Below are 16,859 nucleotides of genomic sequence, written 5' to 3'. Positions count from 1 at the left end.
TCAGGCTCACTAAAGCCTCTATAATAACTGTTCTGGTATTTCCCCCTTTTTCCCTCATAAAAGATAAGACACGACACAGTCTTCTATAAAAGTATAAAAAGGTTTACTCACACATGCTGTTTACAATCGGATCCCAGAAGGCAGACTTAGCTTAAAAAAGTAACATCTACTTGGAAACTATTCCATAAGAAGACAGTCCTTTTGTCTTGGCTAGAAGCCAAGAGGGCATCTTTGGCTAAGCAGATGTTACTTCTTCAATGGCTGTGGAGAAAGAGAGACAGATGGCTGCCCTGCCCTGTGCTTATGTCGTTAGCATATTTTTTCATGTATTCCTTCACTCCATCCCACTCTCTAATAATTGCTGTCAATTTTTCCATTTCTACAAACTCGCCAAGTTTGTTTTGCCATTCTCCCCCTTCCAGTATTTTGCAATCAATATCCTGGCAGCTGCTGTTTCATAAAGGAATACATTTTTCTTGTGTTTGGGGATGTCATAAGATATTAGGCCTAACAGAAAAGCCTCTGGCTTTTTTGTAAACAAAATCTTAAACAATTTTTTCAGCTCCTCGTATACCTCATTCTAGAATTTTTTTTTACAATTTTACATCCCGCCATTTGCGTGTCGAGGTCCCCAAGACACCCCCCAGTAAAACGCAATTGACACATAATTTTTAGTTTAAGGTTTTTGGCATAATTATGGCCACAACTTTATTAAAATTACAAGCAATGTGAGTGGTTGCTTAGGCATTGGTTGCGACTATCTGACCCCACACGGGCACAGACTGACATTTGCATGCTCCCAGGGGCTCTTGTGTGGCCCTAGCCCCTTGACAGGGGTTCAGACAGAAGCATGGTGAGCCCCTGGGTTCCTTTAATGGAAAACCCTTGCAGAAGCAGCATTTTGAAGGGGCAGGCACAGCCAATCCATACCTCTCCACCAACCAATTCCTAAACCAATGCCTAACTGCCAATCAAGCACTGAAGCTGGCGGCCCAAACCACTCACAATGCCCTGAGCCAAACTAATTGTTTCATAGGCTGGCTTAAGATGTGGTTTAAAAAAACCAGGATTTTGCTCTAGTTTGCTCTAGTTTGAGTTGCCAATCATTCTGGTTCCTTCCTCTTGGTTAAAAGTAATATATTTGTTTGGAAACCTGTGATGAGGAGAGTTGTAGGGCAAGGAGGAGTAAATGGGGAGCATAAGGAGCCTGGGAAGACAGACAACCACACCCACTCACCATGTTCCAGCCAATGTTCTCAGTTGCAAACACCTTTTTCTTGTATGTTGTCTTGTCTCTGATCCAAGTGACAGCAGACGGCTGCATAGGAGCTGCTGCTGGATCACACTGGGTTGATGGCCTTTCTGGAATTCTGGAAGTGGGCACTGGCAGTTCAGTGAAATACTTGCAGGCCACTTCAGAAGTGTCTTGACAGGAGTTCTTTAATTGCAGAATACTTGCAGGCCACTTCAGAAGTGTCTTGACAGGAGTTCTTCAATTGCAGGGTTTGAGTTGTGTGGCTGTACCACCTGATGGTGTGTTTGTAAGACAATCCTCGTATAGAAAGAGGGAGAAGTGTACATATAGCTGATGTACGTACAGAAACTGTGGGAAAACCTGCAATTTTATATTTTAAAAAGAACAATAGTACAATTGCAGTACCAAAGATTTGCACTGACTGTATAACTTTACTTGAGGGGTTGAGGTTTGCGCTTCATCCCTGGGTTTAACTTGGGACTTTTGCCAGTGCATTTCTGAGATTCTGGTTCACAAGAATGGTCAATTTCCACCTGGTGCTTTTCATTAAGAAGGGGAATAGTGAAGAGTGAAATCGGAGCCAGTTGCAGCAGTGTCAGACCATTGAACAAGGCACCTACATAGGTGAACACCCACACTATAAACTTTTTTTTCCTACTAAGCTTTTGATTTTGTCAAAATGCATCTCTTGTAACTTCAATACTGGAAATCATTCTGTGGTTACCAATCTTGTCGTACTTCCTCCTCTTCATCTCAATATTCCAGTGGTTCTTCCTCTTCCCCCCCTTTTGAGAAATGGTTTGGGTCATCCGAGAAATCTACCTGCAAGACAGAAGTCACTGGCTTGTTGTGTGGCCTGTCCTTTTTGCTTCCTCTGTCCCTATGTGTTCTGAGGTGTGCATCCTGAGAAAAGGTTGAGTGTTTTAAGTGAGACAAAAGTTCTTTGATGGCAGGGTGTGAATTGTGGCGGAGATTATACATTTTAGATAGATATTTTCCTTTAGGCTGGATTACAGTTCCCTTTAGTTTTGATATTTCTCCAGCAAACCCTATTTTCCTTGTCTTTCATTCAGTTGGAAGTATTGGAGCCAGCCTGTCAAATATATATGGATTTCAAAGTGCATTCCTCTTAATTTCTTAATTTTACCCTTTAATAACATTTTATATTTTGCCCAATTTCCCTTCATGTTTTTCTTAACGCCAAAGGCTTCGATTGTTGAAATGCACCAATATATATTTTATCCATGGTTTATATAAGGTCTGAGTTGTGTGGCTGCATCTTCTGGTAAGGTGTTGGCAAGGGATTGAATCTTGGTGTAGAAATGGAGAAAGGACACTTGTTTTGAGGGGTTTTGGGATACCCGGCTGTGAGTAAAACAGGTGCATCCTCCGCAAATTTGGAGTGTGTGCAGTAACTGAAAAGTTCATTAAGGGCAGGGTGTGAACTGTGTGGCTGTACCACCTGAAGGCATGTTTGGAACGGAATCCATTTTGGTGTAGGAAAGGGCTGAGGCATACATATTGCTGATGTATGTAAAGATACTGTGGAGAAACCTGCAATTTTTCTATTTTAAAAGGAAAGATAGTAATATAGCAGCAGGAATGAAGAGGAAAGCTTTAGCATATGGAGGAGGAAAGTGGGAGTAAAAGAAGGTGGGGGGGGGAGGCAGAAAACCACAGATGACCAGCACATTCAAGTTGACAGTGTTGCTGCTGCCGTGGCAAATGTGGAGTTGTTTAAGTAATGGAAAAGTTCTTGAATCACAAGGTTTGCGTTGTATGCCTGTAGCACTTGATGGCGTGAATCCATCTTGCTATAGAAGAGGGCTGAAGCGTTCATGTAGCTGATGTCTGTACAGAAACTGTGGGAAATCCTGTAATTCTATTTACCGAGCATAGAGGAAGGGGGGTGGGATAGTGGGGGTCTGCGGAAACCACCCCTCTGCAAATGGCCACGTGGACCAGCAGAGCAAGGAGGACGGGGTGAATGTGGCCCCATGGCATCCATGACGAAGCCGAGAACTCAGCCCGCCTTGTTCCAGGCCTCCACTAGCAGCAGCAGAAGAAGAAGAAGAAGGAGGAGGAGGAGGAGGAGGAGGAAGGGACGGAGCAGCCAGTTCTTTTCTGCTTTCCAAGCAGAGCACCTTTCTGGCTGTTAGGATTCCCTCCTCTTTTTTGTTAATTAATCCCTGAATGCACCTCCTTAATGACTGAGCCAGATGTAGCACTGGCTTTCACTTCTCTTCTCTTGCAGAGAGAATGAAAAATCCAGATAAATGTGCTTGGAATTCATCAAGCCCAGAGTCTGGCTCTTGTGGATCACTTGCTGGCTGATTCCAGAGGCTGCAAATGGTGTCATTGTACCTCCTGAAGGAGGCTGAGAGGAAGGGTGTGAACTGTGTGGCTATACCACCTGATTGCATGTTTGCGAGGGAATCAATTTTTGTGCAGAAAAGTGCTGAAAAGGACATTTGCCAATGCCCTTTTTGAGATGCAGTTTCACTAGAATGGTCACTTCTAACCTGGTGCTTTTCATAAATAAGGGGAATACTGAAGAGGTGAAATCAGAGCCTTTGAATAAGACACAAACGCAGGTGAACAGCCACATCCACACCAGAAACTTTGTGAGTCCAGAAAGTCATCCATTGGGAAGAGGCAGTTGAACTCCTAACCTGTGCTGTTGAAGGGGCCAAGCGGCATAAGGGTGTATCTTTGGACAAGCAACATCTTAATCTAAGTAACCCCTTAATGGGTAGCCAATCTAAGGGCTTTTCGAAAAGGGGTTTGATCTTGGTGCAGAAAAGGAGTGATGAGTACATATAGCTTTGCTCCTTTCCAAGCAGAGCGCCCTCTCTGGCTGTTAGGACCCCATCCTCTTTTTTGTTAATTAATCCCTAAATGAAGCTTCCTAATGACTGTGCCTGATGAAGCACTGCCGTTCACACACACACATGTGTGTGTGTATGTATATGTGTGTATATATATATATATATATATATATATATATATGGTTTTTTTAAAGAAACACCAGCTTAAGATTTATTATGCAAAAAGTTTTTATGAAAAGTTTTTTTAAAAAAACCACACATCAAAGTAAGTACAATTTATGGATGAAGAAATCAACCTTCCTGCCAAAAAAGATACATGTGTGTTCTCTCTATTAGAGTTGAGCAACAAAAACCATGAGGCAAAACAGCCCTAAGACACCTCAGTTTTCATGATCTTGAAACTCCCCTTCACCCCAAAAAAATGATGTTAAAAAACTATAATCCAAAATATACATATAAGCTGCATATATGTAAGTTGGGGTTTTTTGTTGTTGTTGCCCTTTTTTCTGAGCAGATGACAGATCAGTCCACATTTTTCACAAGTTGCTGCATTGTAGGAAGTATGTGATTTCAGTAAGAAATCTCCTGACCAGTAAACTAGCATGAAGAATCTGAATGTTCAGAGCTATAATAATAATAAGAATAAGAATAAGAATAAGAATAAGAATAAGAATCCGCCCAGTCTGACACACAAACGCCACAAAATTTCTTCTTCTGCAAAGTTTCTTCTTGTTTAATACAGCCATACTATAGTTATTGAAAAGTGGGCTTGCTTTCAACACCCCCCCTCCCCGGCCTGCAAATTTTGTTTTCAGGCCGTTGGAAGAGAATAACAGATTGAGGGCAGAAAGTTGTTTCTGGAATACCAGTCAAGGCATCAGCAACTGGCTGGCCAGACCCATGTTCTACAGTTTATCTGGAAGAGAAAGATGGTGGTCTCTTCATTACTGGATGCATGGAGTTAAAACATCTAATCCTTTCCCCTCTTCAGGTATTTATTTTCTCTCTTCTTCTATCACCTGTCTCACTGGAGAGAACCAAGTGCCAGGATCCCACACTTGCAGTCTGTTTTAAGAGGTTAGTGGCAGAGATTCCTCTCCTCTTTTGAGCAAAGTTCGGATGCCCACTCTGCAGCTTTTAAAGAGAGTAAGGAAGTTTCGGCTGAGGGAGGATCTTGCCCCTTCTTCGCCTGTTCCTCTAGCACGATCTGCAGGTCAAAGATATAGTTGATTACATGCTGCAAGATTTCCACTTGGCTGACTTTGGTGCCTTGCGGGATCCTCGGCACCTGCTTGTGCAGCTTGGAGTAGCAGTCATTCATGTTGTAAAGGAGGTTCTTGGGCTCCTCCTGAGCCGGGCTCTGGTTTTTTTGTTTTGGCAAGACTTATCACTTTTTATTGAAGGCCTTTGCAGCAGGAGTCACTGGCCGAGGGGCTTTGTTCTGTTGCTCGTTCCCTGGGTGATGGTGAAGCTCTGATCAGAGAGGCAGCACACAGCTTGTTTCCTAGCAGCTCCTGACTGATCTGATGGAGCTGATTCCTTTCATGGCCATGAAGGAGGAGAAACCAGCAGGGATTTGCAGAAGGGCAAGATTTCCTTCCTTAAGGCGGGAGAAGCCAGCAAGCAACCTTGAGAGAGAGAGATCGATGCTGCCCCTTGCTTGGCAGCCTGGTTGATTCTCAGTTGTGTGCACACAGAAAATGCTTCTCTTTGCAAAAAAACCCCATGTATATATTTTAAAAACAGAAATGCTACCTTTGCAGTAGCAAATATTTTCTGATCCTTTCCCCAGTCAAGGTCTTCTCTCTCTCTCTTCTTCTATCTTCTGTACAACTGGAGAGGACATATGGAATCTATGACCTCCCCAAATAAAGACACAATTGATGCCAATTTTGATGCCAAATATTCAGGATCGAACCACACGCCATTGGTGGGACATCTTTTCAGGATAGAGCCCTACCATGACCAACATTTCAAATTTGACTTGGCACCCTGTGATTATACTGGTTTTTGGTATTTTGATGTTGCTTATATTAGTGTGTATTTTATATGTTAAAGTTAAACATTTGTATGGGAAAAAGGTATAGGGAGGAATAGATTAGCAAAGCATGAAAGAGGTAACCGTGTTGGACCAAGGGTGGAGTTTATGGGCAATCTATCTGGAAGACATTTGTATTTCGAGGAGTTAGTGGTCTGACATGATTAATCTTCCTGCCTTCTCTTCCTTCTCCCTCTCAATCTCCTGAGCCGTGTATCAGGCGATTTTTAATGCTGGATGCTTTTAGGTAAAGATGATAATTTATTACATATAGCTGCTGTGCATACAGAAAGCGTGCCAAAACTTGCAATGTTTATATTTTAAAAAGATGAATACTACAATCACAGTTGCAAACACTTTCTTTTGTGCCGGAAGGTATAATGTGCATATTGTTTGGCATTCCAAACCATTCTTCTCCATGGCACGGCCAAGTTAAAAAAACCACCACCACCAAGCCAGCAGCACCTCCTGTATGGCAATTATGTGTGCCAGCACTCATGATCCCATTTCTCAGAAGCAGTCATGTGATGAATACAGTGCAAAGTCTCTGAGGTTTATGAGGCTTGTGCTGATCCGCTACCTAGGCTTTAAGTTGCACCTCACTGGGCGGCAGCCTATGTAGTTTTCTGCCGCATTGCCCCTCCTAGGCAGCCTGGAAACCATGTGATTCAGCTTGGACCGGATGACAGAGTAGTGGAATTCCCTTTCCTTGTTCAGTTTGTGGAAATAGTCTGTCCTGTGGTTGGCAGCATAGTCTATGGACCTCCTCAATATTGGGAGGATTGAGTCCCCATGGCCAGGATTCAACCCAGAGGGGAATGCATTTAATTATCTGTGTTTTCCAATAATTCTTGTAGCTTCCCCACCGCTATCGTCTCCACCAGTTTGCCCCAGATTTGGAGGGGGGAGGGTAATTTATTATATATATAATTTGCTTTCAGACTGCACTTCAAATGTGCAAAAGCATACACTCTGACAGCACCAGAGAAAAACAATAAGGTTAGCAGTTTTTACCTGAATTGTCACATTGTGTTAAACACAATGAGCTTCACAGAAAACAGAACATGGAATCTAGAAGGATCCTTAGTTATATGCTAACACTTGATTGTAGTACTCTGACTCAACAAAAAAAATAGAAATCCAACATAGTCATCACAATTAATTTACTAGTCTCTTCAAGACTGTATTTTCTTTCCAGTGTTTTGGTCTCCTGCTATATATGTAGAAATACACTTTGGGTAATTAAATTTACAGAAAGCCAAAGCCAAATAAAAATTAGTTATGCTGGGGAAAAATTGGGGGCTTATAAAAAATAAGATTTTCTACATAGCTTCCCCACCACTATCGTCTCAACCAGTTTGCCCCAGATTTGGAGGGGGGTATTAACATTACAATTTCTCCTCCATCTTTCTTGCTCTTCCCCCCCTTTTGAGAAAAGGTCTGGGTCATCCGAAAAATTTACTTGCAAGACAGAAGTCACTGGCCTGTCCTTTTAGCCTCCGCCGTCCCTTTGTGTTCTGAGGTGTGCATCCTCAGAAAAGGTTGAGCGCTTTAAGTGAGACAAAAGTTATTTGATGGCAGGATGTGAATTGTGGAGGAGATGATACATTGAATGGTTTTGCGCCATAGGCTGTATTTAGAAGTGTTGATTATTGTTTTGGTGTACCTGATTATTCTGTTAGGGCTTCTGTCCCCCTCGCAATGTTTCTTTCACACTATATTACCTGTTGTTTCATGGAACTGTGTTTTTTTCCATATTTTACAAAGGAAATGGGGCTGCTGCAGTTGGAAAGATGCCTTACTTGGTCATATGGCACAAATGCTTGGAGGCCCATGGTATTAAAGTTTAAGACACGCCTGCAAGGAGCACTCTGAATGTTCTGCCATTTGGGGGCAATCAAACTGCAGAATCTTTTAGCTTTCTCTGTCCCTGTGTGTTCTGAGGTGTTCATCCTCAGAAAAGGTTGAGCGTTTTAAGTAAGACAAAAGTTCTATAATGGCAGGGTGTGAATTGTTGAGGAGATTATACATTTTAGATAGATATTTTCCTTTAGGCTGCATTAGAGTTCCCTTTAGTTTTGATATTTCTCCAGCAAACCCTATTTTCCTTGTCTTTCATTCAGTTGGAAGTATTGGAGCCAGCCTGTCAAATATATATGGATGTCAAAGTCCTTTCCTCTTAATTTATTAATTTCCCCCTCTAATAACATTTTATATGTTGCCCAATTTCCCTTCATGTTTTTCTTCTTAACGGCAAAAGCTTCAATGTGTGAAATGCACCAAGGAGTTGTAGGTTGCAGGAGATATGTATATTTTATCCATGGATTATATAAGGTCTGAGTTGTGTGGCTGCATCTTCTGGTCAGGTGTTGGCAAGGGATTGAATCGGGGTGCAGAAAAGGAGAAAGGACACTTGTTTTGAGGGGTTTGGGAATACCTGGCTGCGAGTAACACAGGTGCATCCTCCGCAAATTTGGAGTGTGTGCTGTAACTGAAAGGTTCATTAAGGGCAGGTGTGAAGTGTGTGGCTGTACCACCTGAAGGCATGTTTGGAACGGAATCCATATTGGTGTAGGAAAGTCTGAAGCATACATACATAGTGCTGATGTATGTAAACAAACTGTGGAGAAACCTGCAATTTTTTATTTCAAAAGGAAATATTGTACTTGAGCAGCAGCTATTAAGAGGAAAGCAGAAACTGTGGGAAATCCTGTAATTCTATCTACATAGTATAGAGGAAGGGGGTGGGATTGTGGGGGCTGCGGAAACCAGCCTTCTGCAAATGGCACCGATGATGAAGCCGGGAACTCGGACTGCTTTGCTCCAGGTCTCATTAGCAGCAGCAGCAGAAGGAGGAGGAGGAGGAGGAAGGGACGGAGCAGCCAGCTCTTTGCTGCTTTCCAAGCAGAGCACCCTTTCTGGCTGTTAGGATCCCCTCCTCTTCTTTGTGAATTAATCCCTGAATGCACCTCCCTAATGACTGCGCCAGATGTAGCACAGCCTTTCACTTCTCTTCTCTTGCAGCGAGAATGAAAAAGCCAGATAAATTTGCTTGGGATTCTTCAAGTCCAGAATCTGGCTCTTGTGGATCACTTGCTGGCTGATTCCAATGGCTGCAAATGGTTTCTTTTTCTTTTTTTAATTTTTATTTCAAAACCAAAAATATATAAAAGAAATGGGGCTGCTGCAGTTGGAAAGATGCCTTGCTTGGTTAGTTGGCACAAATGGTTGGAGCCCCATGGTATTAAAGTTTGAGATACGCCTGCAAGGAGCACTCTGAATGTTCTGCCATTGGGGGGCAATCAAGCTGCAGAATGTGTTAGCTTTCTCTGTCCCTATGTGTTCTGAGGTGTGCATCCTCAGAGAAGGTTGAGCGTTTTAAGTGAGACAAAACTTCTTTGATGGCAGAGTGTGAATTGTGGAGCAGATTATACATTATAGATAGATATTTTCCTTTAGGCTGGATTAGAGTTCCCTTTAGTTTTGATATTTCTCCAGCAAACCCTATTTTCCTTGTCTTTCATTCAGTTGGAAGTATTGGAGCCAGCCTGTCAAATATATATGGATGTCAAAGTCCTTTCCTCTTAATTTATTAATTCCCCCACCCAATAACATTTTATATGTTGCCCAATTTCCCTTCATGTTTTTCTTCTTAACGGCAAAAGCTTCAATGTGTGAAATGCACCAAGGAGTTGTAGGTTGCAGGAGATATGTATGTTTTATCCATGGATTATATAAGGTCTGAGTTGTGTGGCTGCATCTTCTGGTAAGGTGTTGGCAAGGGATTGAATCTTGGTGTAGAAATGGAGAAAGGACACTTGTTTTGAGGGGTTTTGGGATACCCGGCTGTGAGTAAAACAGGTGCATCCTCCGCAAATTTGGAGTGTGTGCAGTAACTGAAAAGTTCATTAAGGGCAGGGTGTGAACTGTGTGGCTGTACCACCTGAAGGCATGTTTGGAACGGAATCCATTTTGGTGTAGGAAAGGGCTGAGGCATACATATTGCTGATGTATGTAAAGATACTGTGGAGAAACCTGCAATTTTTCTATTTTAAAAGGAAAGATAGTAATATAGCAGCAGGAATGAAGAGGAAAGCTTTAGCATATGGAGGAGGAAAGTGGGAGTAAAAGAAGGTGGGGGGGGGGAGGCAGAAAACCACAGATGTCCAGCACATTCAAGTTGACGGTGTTGCTGCCGCAGAGGCAAATGTGGCTGATGAAGCACTGTCGTTCACTTCTCTCCTCTTGAAGCATAAACTCTGCTGATGTATGTTGAGAAACTGCAGCAGAAATGGCAATGTACATATAAGTGTGTGTGTGTGTGTGTGTGTGTGTGTGTGTATGCATTTGGTTTTTTTAAAGAAACAGCAGCTTAAGATTTATTATGCAAAAAGCTTTTATGAAAAGTTTTTTAAAAAACACACACACCAAAGGAAGTAGAATTTATGGATGATGAAATCAACCTTCCTGCCAAAAAAGGATACATGTGTGTTCTCTCTATTAGAGTTGAGCAACAAAAACCATGAGGCAAAACAGCCCTAAGACACCTCAGTTTTCATGTTCTTGAAAGTCCCCTTCACCCCAAAAAAAATGATGTTAAAAAACTATAATCCAAAATATACATACAAGCTGCATATATGTAAGTTGGGGTTTTTTGTTGTTGTTGCCCTTTTTTCTGAGCAAATGACAGATCAGTCCACATTTGTCACAAGTTGCTGCCTTGTTGGAAGTGTGTGATTTCAGTAAGAAATCTCCTGACCAGTAAACTAGCATGAAGAATCTGAATGTTCAGAGTTTTAATAATAATAATAATAATAATCTGCCCAGTCTGACACACAAACGCCACAAAATTTCTTCTTCTGCAAAGTTTCTTCTTGTTTAATACAGCCATATGATAGTTATTGAAAAGTGGGCTTGCTTTCAACACCCCCCCTCTCCGGCCTGCAAATTTTGTTTTCAGGCCGTTGGAAGAGAATAACAGATTGAGGGCAGATAGTTGTTTCTGGAAGACCAGTCAAGGCATCAGCAACTGGCTGGCCAGACCCATGTTCTACAGTTTATCTGGAAGAGAAAGATGGTGGTCTCTTCATTACTGGATGCATGGAGTTAAAACATCTAATCCTTTCCCCTCTTCAGGTATTTATTTTCTCTCTTCTTCTATCACCTGTCTCACTGGAGAGAACCAAGTGCCAGGATCCCACACTTGCAGTCTGTTTTAAGAGGTTAGTGGCAGAGATTCCTCTCCTCTTTTGAGCAAAGTTCGGATGCCCACTCTGCAGCTTTTAAAGAGAGTAGGGAAGTCTCGGCTGTGGGCGGATCTTGCCCCTTCTTCGCCTGTTCCTCTAGCACAATCTGCAGGTCAAAGATATAATCGCTGACATGCTGCAAGATTTCCACTTGGCTGACTTTGGTGCCTTGCAGGATCCTCTGCACCAGCCCGCGCAGCTTGGAGTAGCAGTCATTCATGTTGTAAAGGAGGTTCTTGGGCTCCTCCTGAGCCGGGCTCTGGTTTTTTTGTTTTTTGTTTTGGCAAGACTTGTCGCATTTTATTGAAGGCCTGTGCAGCAGGAGTCAATGGCCGAGGGGCTTTGTTCTGTTGCTCGTTCCCTGGGTGATGGTGAGGCTCTGATGAGAGAGGCAGCACACAGCTTACTTCCTAGCTTATCCTGACTGATCTGACGGGGCTGATTCCTTTCATGGCCATGAAGGAGGAGAAACCAGCAGGGATTTGCAGACGGGCAAGATTTCCTTCCTTAAGGCGGGAGAAGCAAGCAACCAACCTCGAGATACTGCCCCTTGCTTGCCAGCCTGGTTGATTCTCAATTGTGTGCACGCAGAAAATGCTTCTCTTTGCAAAAAAGCCCCATGTATATATTTAAAAAGCAGAAATGCTACCTTTGCAGCAGCAAATATTTTCTGATCCTTTCCCCAGTCAAGGTCTTTTCTCTCTCTCTCTCCTTCTATCTTCTGTACAACTGGAGAGGACCTATGGAATCTATGACATGTTGCAAGATTTCCACGGCTGACTTTGGTGCTTTGCATGTTAAGACCCCCAAGACCTCACCAAATAAAGACAGAATTGATGCCAAATTTAGTTTAAGGTTATTGGCATAATTTTGGCCAGAATGAAAAATGAAGATAAATGTGCCTGGAATTCTTCAAGTCCAGAATCTGGCTCTTGTGGATCACTTGCTAGCTGATTCCAGTGGATTCAAATGGTTTCTTTTTCTTTTTCTTTCTTTTTCTTTCAAAACCAAAAAAATTACAAACATCAAATTCAAAATCCATATTCATTTTATAATTTAAGCCTATTATATAGATTTCCTAAATTAAAATATATCTAAATACTCTAGGCTTCCATTTGTTGTATGTAAATACAAGACAATTAACAAATTATATTATAAACGATATTATTAGTTCCCATATACCCCCACTACCCTTCACCCATGTGTGATCTCAGTATTTTACTTCTTCCATCTTGTTGTGTTGTTAATAATTTAATAATTTAATAATTATTCAATTGATTTTATTATTATTTTCTTGCTTACCCCTGCATGTTTTACACATTCTCTATTAATATTTCAATTCCGGAACCATATTTTTTCATGTATTCCTTCACTCCATCGCACTCTCTAACTATTCTCTGATTTGAGTGGCCTCTAATAATTGCCGTCAATTTTGCCGTTTCTACAAACTTGCCGAGTTTGTTTTGCCATTCTAATAGTGATGGGATATTCTGGCCGCTGCTTTTGTGTAAAGGAATAGATTTTTCTTGTCTTTGGGAATGTCATTAGATATTAGGCAGAAAGCTTTCATGAGGTGATCTACAGCAGGGTTGGGCAGGATAATAGCCCAAATACCTAGAAACATAATCAATTATAACAGAAACATATTGCTTCCCAGTACGGTTTTCTGCGAGGGACCCACCAAATCCATCCCTTTTCTTTTTTTATACTAAGCTTTTCAGAGAGGGACAGACGCGTGAAAGGGTTGCAAAACATGAGTCAAACAATAGTATGATGCAGCCTTTTTTTCTGTTAGAATCCCCTCTTCTTTTTTGTTAATTACTCCCTGAATGAACCTCTCTAATGATTGTGCCTGATGAAGCACTGCGTCTTTCTTCTCTCCTTTTGCAGACAGAATGAAAATCCAAATGATTGTTTTTCTTTTTCTTGGTTTTTTTAGATGTGAAAAATAACTTTTCTTTCAATCCCCACTGAATGAAGAAATAATAAGAACTATCAATAGGGATCATACAGACCAGCATTCATATTTCATAAAGCTCTGTTTCAACATTGTCCATTTGAAAGACGACTAGAGGTCTCAGGATCCTCTGCCACTCACGCGCACCCAGATCCACTACTCTCCCCTACTGGAAGAGCACTAGTGGTGGGGTGACTCCTCCTAAGTCCTGGAGGGGGTCCAAGGAATGGCTTGTCCCGCCCTCTACTGGATGGTCCCTGAGAGGCGGACCAAGGCAATGCAAGCCACCACACTCACAACACTCAACACGGTGAATGAGAGCAGCAGGAAGAAGCTCTTTAAATTCTTCCTTGCTCTTTTTTGGGAGAGTGCACGAGGTTGTTGTTTTAATTACAACAAATTCAAATTACAATATCATACAGAGACTTCTTACACACAGAATATTAGAATGGTTTCTTACCTGAAGGTAAAGAAAAGATATTCTTTTTTTATTTCTTTATTGATAAGCCACTTACAAGTTTTTAAGCTATTGTTATACAAAGTTGCAGGACATGCACAATTTTCCCTCGATAGGGTTTCCTCTTTTCACCGCCCCCCATTTCTTACCTTTTCATTTTTTGCTAAGTGCAAATACTAGATTTCTCTCTCCACCTTTTAAGGCAAGTTAAATGTGACACTGCAAATTGAAAGTCCTTCTTTATATCTCCAGCACAGTATAATCTCAGTCCAGTAATTAAGAATCCTGACACAGCAAAACTCACAGTATCAGCAGCACACATTGTCTTACTTCCAACCTTGTTGTCAGTGTGTGTGCTGAGAGTTTGTGTTTTTGTGTGTGTGTGTTTGGAGTGAGTGTGCTTTCCTTGTATGGACATTGCTGCCTGCGACTTCGTCTCTTTATTAGCACCTCCAGGGGACACCAATCAATTCTTTTTTTAAAATAAATATTTATTGAAATTTTCAAAAAATAAAGAAAAAAAACAAAAAACAATTAAAAACACATAAAATTTACATTCCTTACTATCAATAACCAATTTCCTTGACTTCCCCACACCTCCCCTTCTTGTATTCCAGTTCCAATTTTTAGCTCAGCAAGTTCTTGTCCCCAAACTTTACCTTATTTTCTTTAATTCATTTTAGTTAACCAATTTTAACTTATAAACCTCAATCTTTATACATCAGTACTTATTCTTAAAAATCTTTTTCTAAGGTCGACCCCAATTCCCTTCCACGAATTCCCCATTTTTATATTAGTGGCAAAACAAAATTAAATGAAACAGAGTATAATTGTACACCCTTTGGATTCCCAAAGCCCCACCCCCCCTTTCCCGGTTTCAAACCCCAACAAATGTCCATCAGTCTATCTGCTGTCAGCCTGGCGACCTCACGTCCGAGGCTCTTAATTCTCTCTCAATTCCTCTCTGCTGGTTTTTTTGATAGTCCTTTATATTGAACACCAAATCTCGAAGAAGCTCTGTCCCAGTAAGGTCCATGTTTCTTCCAGCCAGGCCTCCATATTTAAAAGTGGAGCCAAAATCTTGTTTCTTGTTTCTCTTAAGTCCAAATGTCCCAAAAGCTCCAGTTTCCACTTTAGCCAGGTTTGTATTCCATAGGTCTTCAGATCTCCACATAAGGAGATCTCTCCATTCTCCATTCTTCAATTCAAACCAGATTTTCATCATCCTGATCTTATTTTCCTTTGTATCCATCTTAACCGGCCTCTGGCTCTCCTTAATCATCTGTGGCATTATAGCACCTCCTTCCTTTTCCTTCAAATCGTCATGTTTCTCTTTCATCACATTCTCAAATTTCTCAGATTTCTTTTCTTGTTCAGCTGCAGAGATTTTTAGTTCAACTGCAAAACTTTTTTGTTCAGCTGCAAAGACTTGAGTCAAGTCCCTCCCAGGCTCAGTAACTTTATTTACTGTTCCATTCAATATTGTAATATTTGTAGCCAAAACATCACTTTGTTCTTGTAACTTTCCCAAGAGAAAAAAGTCCTCCCCAGTTCAGCCAGTGTTTTTCCACTTACAGCCATTTTTGTAATGTCCTGATCCCCCTCTAGAGGGATTCTGGTTTCTTAGTATCTTCCAGTTCCAACCCAAAAGTCAAGTTAGCCTTTTCTTCTTTATTTTTAACAATTTGTTACCAAATTGTAACAAATATAACCAGCAAAGACAACAGAAACAAAGTTCTCCTTTTTTCCCAACTTTGACAGCTAGTTTGACAGCTGTCAAAGTCTTCTATGTCTCTTCAGCAGGCTCTCTCACCGATCGCTCCCGGGTCCTGGGGGAGGGGTGACCATTCCGCTCTCAATATTAGCTCTTATCCTCCAGCACAATCACTTATATTGCCAAAACGTGGAGTTAATTGCTTTTATCCACAAAAGAAAAAGGTGTTCTCTCAACCTTAGTTATAAAAACCTTGCTTTAAGATGTTTACAAGGCGGGTAGGCGGACTTCCTCTTTGCACCTTACCCGGTCGTACCTAATTCCCCCCCCCCCAATTTTCCTTTTTAAGTCCAATTTCCGTATTACTCACGGGTTGTTACTTTTAGTCCAAATGTTCTGAGAAAGAAGTCAGCGCTCTCCGTCCATGGCATGCGGCTTCACTCAGTAGGGGAAGCAGTCGACTCACAGCACTGCACCGCTCTCCATCCCCCGTTCCGGAGCCTTTAAAAAGGCTCCTTCGCGGGTCAGGGGTGCCCGCCGAGTCACCAGGTCCACAGGCTTCAGCGCCTGTGGTTTCTGAGGGTCCCCGCGTCGCCACCGCGGCAGGACCCGACCCCTACTAAGCCGATTCCCTCCGGAGCTCAGAGGGAATCTGCCATTAGGCGATGGCGCTAACCTGGAAGTCCGACACCAATCAATCCTAGAGTGCCACTCCTACGCACTAAAGAGAATTCTGGAACACTTTTTAAAGCTTCCAGGAACTTTTATCTTTTTCTTAAAGAACCTTTTCCAAACACCCCCTCTCATTCAAACAGAACCAATACAGTATTGTAAACATATACAAAAGTATTCACACATCATGCAACACAATGCCCAACTTTATAACCAGTTGTGCATGTTGTTGCTTTCAATTATTGTCTTTCTTTCACTTAACCAAAAACTTCCATCACTGGTTCTCTAGACCAAGATAGTTGTTTGCTGGTCCTAAATATTTTACTTTGAACTGTTTCCTTAGTTGTTCTGCAAACTCCTTTTCCCCAAGAATTCTAGTAGCTGCCCCATCGCTATCACCTCTACCAGTTTGTCCCAAATGGGGGGAGGGGCGGGTATTAACATTCCAATCTCTCCTCCATCTTTGCCTCGCTGGCCAGTCCCATTTCCTTGGCACTGTGTGGTCAAGTTTCTCAATGTGACCTAGATGTGTTCATCTACATCTGTCGCATGTCCCACTTGGCTGCCTGTGCCCTGAGCCAAATTAATTGTTTGGTCCCATAGGCTGGCTTAAGATGTGGTTTAAAAAAACTGAGGATTTTGCTCTAGTTTGCTCTAGTTTGAGTTGCCAATCATTCTGGCTCCTTCCTCTT

The 16,859-nt window shown here is 41.8% G+C and overlaps 2 protein-coding genes across 4 annotated transcripts in view; one reads left to right on the top strand and one right to left on the bottom strand.

Moving 5' to 3' along the window:
* The window catches only part of LOC128406444 (probable G-protein coupled receptor 34), a 228,847-nt gene that overhangs the window by 16,084 nt on the left and 195,904 nt on the right, over positions 1-16,859 (top strand). The gene's annotated exons all lie outside the window — the stretch shown is intronic.
* Positions 5,087-5,629, bottom strand: LOC128406451 (DNA-binding protein inhibitor ID-3-A-like). Its single transcript, XM_053373859.1, is given in 3 exon segments — positions 5,087-5,445; positions 5,526-5,583; positions 5,585-5,629. Coding segments are annotated over 3 exon segments (387 nt in total). The 3' UTR covers positions 5,087-5,161.

This window comes from Podarcis raffonei, chromosome Z (genome assembly GCF_027172205.1).
Source record: "Podarcis raffonei isolate rPodRaf1 chromosome Z, rPodRaf1.pri, whole genome shotgun sequence".
In the NCBI taxonomy this organism is placed as follows: domain Eukaryota; kingdom Metazoa; phylum Chordata; class Lepidosauria; order Squamata; family Lacertidae; genus Podarcis; species Podarcis raffonei.
This window is presented reverse-complemented; position numbering and strand designations above follow the sequence as displayed.